The 14121-nt window shown below is 38.5% G+C and overlaps 1 protein-coding gene across 2 annotated transcripts in view; it reads left to right on the top strand.

Moving 5' to 3' along the window:
- The window catches only part of LOC134655530 (tyrosine-protein kinase hopscotch), a 36225-nt gene extending 22758 nt beyond the window's left edge, over positions 1-13467 (top strand). For both annotated transcript variants that reach the window (XM_063511001.1, XM_063511000.1), the window contains exons 15-22: positions 1097-1174; positions 1864-1976; positions 2618-2815; positions 4252-4404; positions 10408-10578; positions 11615-11787; positions 12308-12457; positions 13180-13467. In XM_063511001.1, coding sequence (XP_063367071.1) covers positions 1097-1174; positions 1864-1976; positions 2618-2815; positions 4252-4404; positions 10408-10578; positions 11615-11787; positions 12308-12457; positions 13180-13318 — 1175 coding nt within the window. In that variant the 3' untranslated portion in view covers positions 13319-13467. The remainder of the gene's footprint in view (positions 1-1096; positions 1175-1863; positions 1977-2617; positions 2816-4251; positions 4405-10407; positions 10579-11614; positions 11788-12307; positions 12458-13179) is intronic.
- Positions 13468-14121: the final 654 nt, after the last annotated feature.

Genomic DNA, 14121 nt, shown 5'->3' on the forward strand with positions numbered 1-14121 from the left:
TTCAGTACCATTCAATATTCGTTCATTCAATATAATTGTGCAATATAGTTGGTCAAACCAATTTGTCAGTCAGTAAGAACCAGGAAAACGTTTTCTTTTGGGTACTAGTACTAGTGTAAGACAAAGATAGTATGATTCTCTCTGTCTATGTTTGAAATGAGAATGTCCTTTGACAAACTATATAAACTTTATGTACACGGATGAGATCCTTAAAAAATATAAAAATAATCTTTGATTTTATTAAGCAGTATTCGCACGATCATACACGAGCACAACGGTCTTGTAAGAACGAGACAAGTAAGGTCGTTTATCTTACTATCTCACTCTATCCTATAGCTTGAAATGGTAGCTGATCGGGTCGTGTAGACGCGGCTCGCGGCTTTGATAATTGGCTGTTTGCGTTTTTTATTTTTAAAAAGTAAAAAACACTACAGTAATAAGTTATTACTGTAGTGTTTTTTTCATTCCCGTCCGCTAGAACAGGACAGCGATAGTTTGATTTTTTTAAATTAGAGTTTGACAATAACGTAGAACTTCCTGTACTATTTTTGATTCAATAAGGTGAACATTTCCGAGCATATTGGAGAAAAGTTATATTATTTCACGCAACGACGCATTTATAATAAGTTTTATCTAGAAATATTAAATACGTCTAATTTTGGCGTTTTACTTGTTTTTATAAATGTGGGCATCTTATAAATAGTAGGATGATAAAATCTAGTCAATTAAGTGGATTTCTGCCAAATATCCTTAGTTTTAACAATATGTGAAAAAAGCTTTTGAATAAAACGATAACAAACCGATTTCTCGTTCCTTTTCTTATTTTTTATAATATTCGAATAATTATTCGAATATTCGAATACGTCGTCAGAAAAAGTCGAATATTCGAATATCTGAAAGTTTCGAATATTTGCAAGCCCTACTCTTCACTTGACTTCGATTTATTGATCATAGGAGTTAGGAGACAAAAACAAACCCATACAATTTTTTTAAAGCTCCATACTTTACTAAGATGTATGTCAAACGAGCCGCAGGAGAAATGAACAATTTGATCCCACGAAAGTATTAATTATACAATTTATGTTTTTTTTTGTAGAATACGTACCTGTACACCAATATGAAGAACCAAAGATATCTCTAGATAACAACATGGACCACGCAGATACTGTTTCAAGTAAGTTCTTACAGAAAACCATTATCGTGCCTGTTGCTTTCATTTATTTGTTTTCCAGCTTCTGTTATTTTCTTGATTAGCAATTCAAATTTGTTTCTCCCAAGTTCCAAATATGCTAGTTGGATTGCCATGTTCACACTCGTCTTTAAAGGGCCTAAGGGTGTTCGCTAGCTGGTGCGGATACACGGAGCGCGCGCACGCATGCGTGAGCCATTGTAGGTAAGATCCGTTGCATGCTGACTTTCATACGCTCGAAAAGTTGAAAATGGCTAATTTATAATTTCGGTAAATTTCGGCAAATCAAAGTTCTTTAGACAGTTCATTAAGTACATGGGTCACGATGTAGATGAATTAAGCTTCAGAACTGACCCAGAGAAGGTTTCAGCCTTTTTGAACTTTCCCATACCCACGACTGCGTGAAGTGAAGACATTTTGGGGTTTTGCTCCTGGCACCGTCGGTTTAAAAGGAACTTCGCGACTATAGCGGCGCCTTTAAATAAATTAACTTCGGTCCGCGCCAGTTACCGTTGCTCATCATATTTTTCGTTAACTCGCTCACCCGGTTGCACAGAGAGGCCAGCTAGCGGACGCCCTAAATTGTACATTTTCAAGATTCTTGTCGGATTGGTGTTCCTCCTAGTTTTTTTCTACAATAAGAACAGAAACTGACATGAAACATAATTTTGTAGGTGACAGATTCATTCCGAGCGAGAGCGACGCCGGCAGCAACAAATCATTGATATCGGAGGATAGCAGCGTGCAGTCTATGAACGGAACGCTCTCCGAACAGTACAACAATTCGGTAAGTACACACATGTGTAATCTTGATGAAATATAATATGTTAGTTACAGTCAGACACGTTTCAACTATTTCAAGTTTTGATTAGCTTTTAATGAGATTACTATGGTCTCCATTTTCACTTGGAATTTGTTTAAACTCTCGACGTATCAGCGCGCGTGTATTTTCTGAAAATGGAGAATCGATTTGTTGTATATAACGGACTATCGGTTTTAATATCCCCTATATTTTCTCTGCGGAGTTCAATAAAACGTAGTAAAACGAGTATTCTGTATTCTGTGAGCGTGTGTTACGCCCCGTTTACATCTATTCCAGTAGCATTCCAGGCCAGTGACCAAATCCAGTGTAAGACTGGATCAAAAAGTTTCCATTAATTCCAGTCATTTTCATCATCCAGTGAATTTATGGAGAATGTTACTAAAAACAATACATGTTCACTATTTAATGTTCTATCCAGCACCGGATAGGCTGTCTAAGTGTCTACACTATTCCAGTCACACTGGATTGGGCAAACTAGAATTAAAAAGTAGACCGTCAATTCAGTCACATTATTCCAGTAACATTCCGGTGGATTCGATCACTGGACTGGAACGCTACTGGAATAGATGTGAACGGGGCAGTAACTCGGGTGTGTGTGTTATCAGTTCGGCGACAGCATGCGCTTCAACTCGCTGGGGTCGCTGGGGCTGCCGTACGGGCTGCGCGGCGGCGCGTCGGCGCGCTCGCTCAGCTCCGCGGGCGCGCCCGTCGACGAGCTGCCCGGCGCGCAGCCGCGCCTCATGGAGTCCATCATCAGCCAGGGCAAGACCTACCTCGTCACGCTCAACCGGAGGATCGGCAGCGTGAGTATACACCCTTCTACACTACACCGCTATTATTCCCCCCTCCGTCACATATCTAGGTCGAGAGTCGAGTCGAAAGGTCGAAAACAAACAAGATACAGGTGTACCATCCTTTTTTTGATGCGATACAGAACCTTTTAGGCCGCTCTGTTTCTGGATAAAGTTAGGAGACTGAATTTCAGTGACCAAGAGGGCATAGTCCGCATAATACAATTCCGAATTATTAAGTTCCATAATGTTGACACAAACAAACACAGTCACTCATCAATCATGTGTAATCTCGTGTTCCTGATGGTGACTAAGGTTTCCAGTGCCCAAGGATGAATCTTTGTAAGCTTGTAGGGTTGTCAACGCGCGTGTAACCCCACTAGAGTTGGCGGTGGCTGCTTAACATCAGGCGCGCTTGTTTGTCACTGTCGTGGTTGTTAAACGCTTGTCTTGGGCGTTGGGGTCCAAATAAGTAAATTAATTGAATTAAAACGAAAAATGTACGTATGAAACGAAAGATATATTGTCCAAGAAGACAGTTGACAATGTTGGCATAAACTTTTTAATGTTGGTATAAAAACTCCATGCTGAAACAGTGGTATAAAATAACTTTTTGGACAGCAAGCTTTTTCCGTGTCGCAATTTTAATATGTAAATAATAAAGTATTAAATACGGCGGTGGCAGAATAACAGCGTCCGTTGCTGGAAGTCTTTAGGGCCGCTGTGCCCCGTAGTCTTTTGGCACAGACATTAGCTGAGCCACCTTCCCTTTCAATTAGTTTGTAAGCATTATTGTGTACTTTTATTATGTACCTATGTTCAAACTCTTTGAATAAACGTCTTTTATTATTATTTGTATCTCCTTTTTTGATAGGCTTGCGTGGGGATATAGATCCAACACGTAGAGGCCCTTTGGAGAGTTTTAATGTCATGTAGAACGCCGAAATTATTATTATTATTTGTATCTCCTTTTTTTGGGATCACGGGCCTATAAGTCCCGGTCTTTTGATAGGCTTGCGTGGGGATATAGATCCAACACGTAGAGGCCCTTTGGAGAGTTTTAATGTCATGTAGAACGCCGAAATTATTATTATTATCTTTATTTACTTATCTTCTTAGTTTAGGTTTTTTTACAATATGAATATGAAAGTAAAATAAAAAACACTTACAAAACAATAAAAAATACATATAAACATTTTACAAAAAAACCTAACCTAGGGTGCCGCCAGCAGCGGGGCAAGGCTCAAGCTGCCGGTGGTCAGGGCCGCAGAGAGAGGAACCGGCGGACTATCCGCGCCGTGTCCAAGATCACCGCCTTCTGCATCTGACCCTTGATCCAACCACCTAGCGAGAGTCTCTCAAGATGTTGGTCGAGACTCTTCGCTATTAGACCGTTCACTGAAGCAACTGATTTATATATTATTATTATTATGAATTATCTTATCCAGGGTAACTACGGGCACGTGTTCAAGGGCGTGATGGAGTGCGACAACCAGGAGTCGGACCGCAAGGAGGTGGCGGTGAAGAAGCTCACGCGCAACGCCGCCGAGCGCAACTCCACGCTCTACGAGGACTTCAAGAACGAGCTAGAGATCATGAAGGTAATGTGGACTTATTATATTCTAAATTTCTCAGATTTCTGATTTAAAGTTAAGTTTATTTATAAGTTTTCGTAGCAGAAAAAGATTTATTTCGAATAATTAGTTCAAATTGATTAAACATACAAATTATAAACTAAAATAAACCTAAGAATGAGTAAAACTAACTTAACAAATAAAATATTACCCCCCACTCTGATTGTCCCCCCGACCCAATGTGCCAAAATTACTGGCGGCATTACCTCGCTGAATGGCCAGTGATATCTGAACAACAACAACAACAACAAAAAACAACAACAACAACAACACAACAACAACAACAACAACAACAACAAGTAAAGAACCAGAGCGAGGGTCGCAGGCCCTATCCCTTAATCGTTGCCCTATATCTATATATATAAATGCAAGTGTCCTGACTGACTGACTGACTGACTGACTGATTCATCAACGCAGAGCCGAAACTACAAAAGCTAGAAAGTTGAAATTTGCACACTAGGTTGAATTTATAAAGTGTACAAGAGATAAGAAGCGATTTTGAAAAATTCAACCCCTAAGGGGGTTAAAAAGGGGATGAAAGGTTGTATGGGGTGCAAGTTTTATTTTAAGCTAGGAATTTGAAACTTTGTAAAAATGTACTATATTAAAAAACAAGAAAACTAATTTCTGCGTTTTCGAAAATTCATCCCCCAAGGTGGTGAAAAAGGGGTTGAAAGTTTGTATGGAGATCAAATATTTTTGTGAGTGTTGGACTTGAAACTTTGTATATGAGGTTATTATTAAAAGACGGGAAAAGTTATTTCAGCGTTTTTGAAAATTCATCCCCTAACAGGGTTAAAAAGGGGTTGAAAGTTTGAATCCATTACAAATGCTTTGAAACTTCTTAGAAAGACATAATAGCCGATGACAAAAAAAAAGGAATTGCGACGTTTTAGGTAATTCAACCCCTAAGGGGGTAAAAAGGGGATGAAACTTTGTCCTGGGGTGCAAATTTTATTTTAAGCTAGGACCTTGAAACTTCGTAAAAAGGTATTAAATTAAAAAACAAGAAAACTAATTTCTGCGTTTTCGAAAATTCATCCCCCAAGGTGGTGAATAAGGGGTTGAAAGTTTGTATGGAGATCAAATATTTTTGTGAGTGTTGGACTTGAAACTTTGTATATGGGGATATTATTATAAGACGGGAAAAGTAATTTCAGCGTTTTTGAAAATTCATCCCCCAAGGTGGTGAAAAAGGGGTTGAAAGTTTGTATGGAGATCAAATATTTTTGTGAGTGTTGGACTTGAAACTTTGTATATGGGGATATTATTATAAGACGGGAAAAGTAATTTCAGCGTTTTTGAAAATTCATCCCCCAAGGTGGTGAAAAAGGGGTTGAAAGTTTGTATGGAGATCAAATATTTTTGTGAGTGTTGGACTTGAAACTTTGTATATGGGGATATTATTATAAGACGGGAAAAGTTATTTCAGCGTTTTTGAAAATTCATCCCCTAACAGGGTTAAAAAGGGGTTGAAAGTTTGAATCCATCACAAATGCTTTGAAACTTCTTAGAAAGACATAATAGCCGATGACAAAAAACAGGAATTGCGACGTTTTAGGTAATTCAACCCCTAAGGGGGTAAAAAGGGGATGAAACTTTGACCTGGGGTGCAAATTTTATTTTAAGCTAGGACCTTAAAACTTCGTAAAAAGGTATTAAATTAAAAAAAAACAAGAAAACTAATTTCGGCGTTTTTAAAACTTCATCCCCCGAGGTGGTAAAAACGGGGTTGAAATTTTGTACGGAGATCAGATATTTTTGAGAGTGCGGGACTTGAATCTTTGTATTTGAGGATATTATTAGAAGACAGGAAAGGTTATTTCAGCGTTTTGTAAAATTCATCCCCTCATTTAAAAGGGGGTTGAAAGTTTGTATGGAGTTCAAATTTTATTTTAAGTTAAGAACTTGAAACTTCGTAAAAATACAAGAAAACTAATTTCAGCGTTTTTGAATTATCATCTCCTAAGGTGGTAAAAAGGGGGTTGAAAGTTTGTATGGATATCAAACATTTTTTCGAACGCGGGACTTGAATCTTTGTATTTCGGGATATTATTAAAATACAGGAAAAATAATTTCAGCGTTTTGTAAAATTCATCCCCCAACAGGGTTAAAAAGGGGTTGAAAGTTTTAATCCATTACAAATGCTTTGAAACTTCTTAGAAAGGCATAATAGCCGATTACAAAAAAAAGTAATTGCTACGTTTTTGGAAATTCAACCCCTAAGGGGGATAAAAAGAGGATGAAACTTCGTCTTAGGGTGCAAATTTTATTTTAAGCTAGGAACTTGAAACTTTGCAAAAAGGTATTAAATTAAGATACAAGAAAACTAATTTCAGCGTTTTTGAAAATTCATCCCCTAAGGTGGTGAAAAAGGGGTTGGAAGTTTGTATGGATATCAAACATTTTTTCGAATGCGCGACTTGAATCTTTCTATTTGGGGATATTATTAGAAGACAGGAAAAGTTATTTTAGCGTTTTGTAAAATTCATCCCCTAACAGGGTTAAAACAGGGTGAAAGTTTGTATAGGGTTCAAATTTTATTTAAAGCTACAAACTTGAAACTTCGTAAAAATGTATTTTGTCAAAAGAGAAGAAAACTAATTTCAGAGATTTTGATAATTCATCCCCCGAGGTGGTGAAAAAGGGGTTGAAAATTTGTTTGGAGGCCAAACATTGTTTTGAGTGCGGGACTTGAATCGTTGTATAAAGGCATATTATTAGAATACAAGAAAAATAATTTCAGCTTTTAAAAAATCATCCCCTAAAATGATTAAAAAGGGGTTGAAAGTTTGTATAGGGTTCAAATTTTATTTAAAGCTAGGAACTTCAAACTTCGTAAATAGGTAGTTAGGTAGTAGGTTTTATTAAATAGAGGACATGAAAATCTTCTAAGGGGGTTTAGAGGGATTATAACGAGGACAATTTTATTCAGTTATGGGCTTGAAACTTCGTAGGTTGTGAAAGACAAAGTCTCATGCGTTGTATAATATTAATAATTAACAAATGATTAACCGTCCTACCGCAATCTCTTGATTCTCTTGCTGCATAATGTTCTAAGCTAATGTAGAATATATAACCACCAATATACAAATCCACGCGTACGAAGTCGCGGGCAACAGCTAGTCTATATATATAAATGCAAGTGTCCTGACTGACTGACTGACTGACTGACTGATTCATCAACGCAGAGCCGAAACTACAAAAGCTAGAAAGTTGAAATTTGCACACTAGGTTGCATTTGTAAAGTGTACAAGAGATAAGAAGCGATTTTGAAAAATTCAACCCCTAAGGGGGTTAAAAAGGGGATGAAAAGTTGTATGGGGTTCAAGTTTTAGTTTAAGCTAGGAATTTGAAACTTTGTGAAAATGTATTATATTAAAAAACAAGAAAACTAATTTCAGCGTTTTCGAAAATTCATCCCCCAAGGTGGTGAAAAAGGGGTTGAAAGTTTGTATAGAGATCAAATATTTTTGTGAGTGTGTGACTTTAAACTTTGTATATGGGTATATTATTATAAGACAGGAAAAGTAATTTCAGCGTTTTTGAAAATTCATCCCCTAACAGGGTTAAAAAGGGGTTGAAAGTTTGAATCCATTACAAATGCTTTGAAACTTCTTAGAAAGGCATAATAGCCGATTACAAAAAAAAGTAATTGCGACGTTTTAGGAAATTCAACCCCTAAGGGGGTAAAAAAGGGGATAAAACTTTGTCTTGGGGTGCAAATTTTATTTTAAGCTAGGACCTTGAAACTTTGCAAAATGGTATTAAATTAAAAAACAAGAAAACTAATTTCAGTGTTTTTAAAAATTCATCCCCCGAGGTGGTGAAAAAGGGGTTGAAAGTTTGTACGGAGATCAAATATTATTGAGAGTGCGGGACTTGAGTCTTTGTATAAAGCCATATTATTAAAACTCAAGAAAAGTAATTTCAGCGTTTTTAAAAATTCATCCCTTAAAAGGGTTAAAAAGGGGATGAAAGGTTGTATGGGGTTCAAGATTTATTTTAAGCTAGGAATTTGAAACTTTGTAAAAATGTATTATATTAAAAAATAAGAAAACTAATTTCAGCGTTTTCGAAATTTCATTCCCCAAGGTGGTGAAAAAGGGGTTGAAAGTTTGTATGGAGATCAAATATTTTTGTGAGTGTGTGACTTTAAACTTTGTATATGGGTATATTATTATAAGCCAGGAAAAGTAATTTCAGCGTTTTTGAAAATTCATCCCCTAACAGGGTTAAAAAGGGGTTGAAAGTTTGAATCCACTACAAATGCTTTGAAACTTCTTAGAAAGGCATAATAGCCGATTGCAAAAAAAGGAATTGCGACGTTTTAGGAAATTCAACCCCTGAGGGGGTAAAAAAGGGGATGAAACTTTGTCTTGGGGTGTAAATTTTATTTTAAGATAGGACCTTGAAACTTCGCAAAAAGGTATTAAATTAAAAAACAACAAAACAAATTTCAGTGTTTTTAAAAATTCATCCCCCGAGGAGGTGAAAAAGGGGTTGAAACTTTGTATGGAGATCAAATATTTTTGAGAGTGCGAGACTTAAATCTTTGTACAACGCCATAGTATTAGAACACAAAAAAACTTATTTCAGCGTTTTTAAAAATTCATCCGATAACAGGGTTAAAAAGGGGTTGAAAGATTGTATAGGTTATAATTTTATTTAAAGCTAGGAACTTGAAGCTTCGTAAAAAGGTATTTTATTAAGAGGAAAGAAAACTAATTTCAGAGTCTTTGATAATTCATCCCCCAAGGTGGTGGAAGGGGGTCGAAAATTTGTATGGAACCCAAATATTTATTGGAGTGCGGGACTTGAATCGTTGTATAAAGGCATATTATTACAATACAAGAAAAGTAATTTCAGCGTTTTTAAAAATTAATCCCCTAAAAGTTTAAACAGGGGTTGAGAGTTGGTAGAGGGTTCAAATTTTATTTAAAGCTATTAGGATTTTCAAACTTCGTAAATAGGTAGTTAGGTAGTAGGTTTTATTAAATAGTGGACTTGAAAATCTTCTGGGGGTTGAGAGAGATTATATCGAGATTATCGAGAACAATTTTATTCAGTTAGGGGCTCGAAACTTTGTAGCCAGGTTGTGAAAGACAAATCTCAAGCGTTGTATAATAATTAACAAATGATTAACAGTCCCTACTGCTATCTTTTGCTGCATAATGTTCTAAGCTAATGTAAAATTTATAACCACCAATATACAAATCCACGCGTACGAAGTCGCGGGCAACAGCTAGTCCTTAATAAAGGCTTTGGCCTCGGCACACCAAGGCCCCGCCGTCTCGACGGCAACCGGGACAAAATCGTACACTTGTTTTCGTTGTAATATTACGTTTTAGGTTTGTTTAATAAACCAATATGCAATTCAGAGTTGGTTAGGTCAGTGGTCGGTAAACTTTTAAATAGAGGAGCTAATCGCAAACGAACCGATCCACAAAAGTTCATTTAGGTTGTCTAAATCCTGTGTTCGTTTTTTGGTGTCTTGAACTTGAAGTTGCAGGCCTGGTTGGCGACCTCTGGGTTAAGTTATTAGGTAACGAGTTATTCAAACATTTAATGAATTAATTTGTAATCCTATAATAAACAAGCGATATTAAAACCACATTTCGGCGACCGGTCTGGCCTAGTGGGTAGTGACTCTGCCTGTGAAGCCGATGGTCCCGGGTTCGAATCCCGGTAAGGGCATTCATTTGTGTGATGAACACAAATATTTGTTCCTGAGTCATAGGTGTTTTCTATGTATATAAGTATGTAAAATAAATTTACATAATATAAGCTAAGATATCTTATAATAATTGTAAATAATGTTTGAATCTGACGATGTACAATTAATACAAATAAATATATTCTATTCTATTCTATGTATATCATCGCCTAGCACCCATAGTACAAGCTTTGCTTAGTTTGGGGCTAGGTTGATCTGTGTAAGATGTCCCTTAATATTTATTTCCCTTCCAGTCCCTGGTTCACGTGAACATCGTGGAGATCCTGGGCTACTCCTGGGCGGGTGGCGACGTGCTCATCGTGATGGAGTACCTGGAGGAAGGCTCGCTCAACTACTACCTCAAGTTCCAGGGCGACAAGCTGCGCACCGCGCACCTGCTCAAGTACTGCCTCGACATCGCCTCTGTGAGTAGAATATATATTATAATTATTAATATTGTTTTGTATTCATCAGTGGCGGCGCGTCAAACATATCCATCGGCAAGCTGGGGCTAATTTGGCTTACATATTTCCTTAACAACTCTGCTCAAACGTCCAAAAACAGGCAAGGTGGGAATCGGCGTTTATGGACGCGCCGCCACTGGTATTCATGTTACCTGTCGTGATTGTTTCACCGGATGGTCTCATCGGAAGATCAGCGCTGGAAGTCGCCAGCAACATGCTGAGGTGAGACCATTTCGTGGCATTTTATCCTTTTATGTTTCTCTGTTATGTATAATTTTCTATTTTGTGTTTGTGCTCATGAACAAATTATTTCTATTTCAATAATTATTAACAGATTCATAATTCCAAATCAAAAATTACGAGTATTTCTTTATTCTACTTGCCCTCCTCGCAGATGTGGGAGGATAATCACAGTTCACGCACGGCAATGGCGTTCTATTTTGTTTGTTCGCGTCTGTTTTGAATTACGTGGGAGAAAAGTTTGAAAATAAAGCAATTTTATACTGCACAATATGGGCGGACGCGAGTGTTTTAGTAGGGAAAACGACACGACCGGATAATTTCCTTTCCTTAAGAGTAACTTACAATATTCTAAATAAACTGTCCTCTTTTCAACACTTATTTCCATTGAGCCTTAGGTAGCCCTTTCCCTTCAAGTCGCTTCATAGCTTAACGGTCTTCGATTCTTTGAGCTATCCACAACCATATCCTAATTACTATTAGGGTATTCGACTACCCGTCAAATCAGTTTCTTTTTTCGAACTGTCAAAACGATTTGGCTATTATGGAATTTATATGAAACACGTCACGATCAAATTACCTACTCTTTATAGTTTTATACGAGTTTTAAAATATAATTGTGTCTAAAAATAACTGCTCTCTATGTTTCTCTATTAATATTCTGGTGCTTTATTTCATGCATGGTGAAAAATAATTTATTTTAAATACAGTAATTTACCCAATACTGCCAGTGAAACTAAAGAGCGGTCTCTTGTAGGGCATGGACCACGTGTCATCGAAGGGGATCGTGCACCGCGACCTGGCGACGCGCAACATCCTCGTGGTGAACAAGTACCACGTGAAGATCTCAGACTTCGGGCTCGCGCGGATCCTGCCGAGGGAGGAGGACAACTACCGGCTCAAGACGCTGAGGCTTCTGCCCGTCAACTGGTCAGTGACAAGTGGAAATGACGACTAAATGACGTATCATCACACGTAGACGGACAATGCGGTGAATTGGCAGATATACACACTACTAGTGTTTATAAAAAGTAACAAAAGCAATTTTTTTTTAAAGTTTGAAACAGCAGTTCAGTTCTTTTACCTACCACATTTGATTTTATTTGATGCTTAAACCTAGATTTAAACTTTGTTGCTTTGTACAGTTAAGCTATCGACACCGTCATGACGACCGTCATTTGCATGACGGCACCGCTTTTTGACGTTATGTTGACAATCAACGCCGTCTAGGAAACCGCGCCGTCTTGTTGTTGTTATAGTGACGTCATTCACCGCTGTATTGCGGCTGCTATATGACGGCACCGCTTTCGGAGGAAACCAGAACTTTACAGACTGAAAAAAAAAACTGACGAATGCACTGCCGTTGCACGGACTGTTGACTGTTCTTGTAATCTTCAAGTGACCTTCATTAGTACCTAGCTAACATTAAATAAATTTCTGGTTTATATAGGTACGCCCCCGAGTCTGCCGTGAAGCCGTACAGCTTCTCGACGAAGAGCGACGTCTGGTCGTACGGCGTGACGGCGTGGGAGATATTCACGCGCGCGGCCGTCGAAGTGCCCAAGTTCGACGACGAGCGGCCCCTGGAGAGAGCCTCCTGGTGAGTCCACGAGCCGAACTGTTCTTGTAGGTTACCTATGAAGAGCGACGTGTGTCCGTCCGGCGTGACGGCGTGGGAGATGTTCACGCGCGCGGCCGTCGAAGTGCCCAAGTTTGACGACGAGCGGCCCCTGGAGAGAGCCTCCTGGTGAGTCCACGGGCCGAATTGTTCTTGTAGGTTACCTATCAAGAGCGACGTGTGTCCGTCCGGCGTGACGATGTGGAAAATATACACGAGACCCTTCTGGACACGGAGTGCAATGGTTTAGTTCAGCGGTCAGCAACCTTTTAGCAGCCAAGGGCCACATAGTAGTTAACGAAGTTGACGCGGGCCGTACTTTGTTAATATTTATGACTTTATCAGACATTGTCGTTTGTCAATATTACATACAAAATAGCCCGGTTCACGGGCCGCAGGTTGCCGTCCGCTGGTTTAGTTTATGTAGGTGCGCACACGGTGCGCATATAATCGGTGGTAATGTAATACTGTGACAGTGCAAGAGGAAGAGGTGGACGTAACTGTGATTCAGTATCTGAACACTTAATAAAAGTTTAGCCAATTCGATAAAAACTCCAGGTTCACTCGGATTATAGGATACCAGCTTCTAATGTTGCAGGCTTAAGACATCGTCTGAAAGACCATATCTCGTTTTATTGTACAATATAGAAACTAAAACCTTTTATAAGTAGCAAAGTACAATTCTTTTTCTCTGTTTGGCACAGTTTCCCCAACCCGAAAGACTGCCCCTGGGAGCTATACGAGCACCTCATGAAGATCTGTTGGAAGCTCGACCCCAAGCAGCGGCCGACGTTCATCAACCTCGTGCACACCTGCAAGCGCTTCATGGAAGAGTACAAATGAGGTACCGCCTCATAACTCCACGGAAAGGTAAAGATTAAACCCTACAGGGGTCGTCTAATGCGATTTATATAAACCACATGCGACTGACCAAATAGATGTGCTGTTAACACATTCGCTCCCATGCAACTAAAATACAGACAGCAGCATATTAGTCACTCGCATTGAACGTGTTAAATAAATGCCGTGGAGCAGGTGAACCGTGGCGTTGTTTTTTGGTTGCATAAGTGCTAACACCTAACTTGACAATCGAGTGTCTAAAATACAATATATGGCTATTAATGGCTCGTTAAAGCGCATTATTTCTAGACTTCACACGTCTATTCTTTCAGGTGCCTGTTGAGTAGGGTAAAGGAGATTAATGCGATCGTCATACTGACTACCAAATTAATGTAGTTGAGCAACTGCAGCATATGATATTTTTTATGTATATGACAAATTTTGCCTCACTTGCCATTGGAAGATCGTTGGTGTATTTTGAGTGTACGGGAGGAAACGTGCAATTATGTATATATTATGTTTTTTCTATCATATAAGCGTTCTAATTTTATATTTTAACATAACACATTAAATCATCTTTTGGTTTGTTAGATTCTGCTCCGAAGTCGTTAAGGTCGATCCTCAAATGCTTGCCTACTCGGAATCAGAAATGATAATTTTGAATGCAATGTCGTCTAAAGGACAAGTAGGGAGAGTTGTTGCTCACAAAAAAGACAGCAACAGAACGGCAGCAGCTCAAGCAAGTCTGCTGCAAATTACCGGAAATAATTAGAAATTATAGTGTTCGTTAAAACAATAAAAGTATA

Source organism: Cydia amplana, chromosome 16, assembly GCF_948474715.1.
Source record: "Cydia amplana chromosome 16, ilCydAmpl1.1, whole genome shotgun sequence".
NCBI classification, from domain to species: Eukaryota; Metazoa; Arthropoda; class Insecta; order Lepidoptera; family Tortricidae; genus Cydia; species Cydia amplana.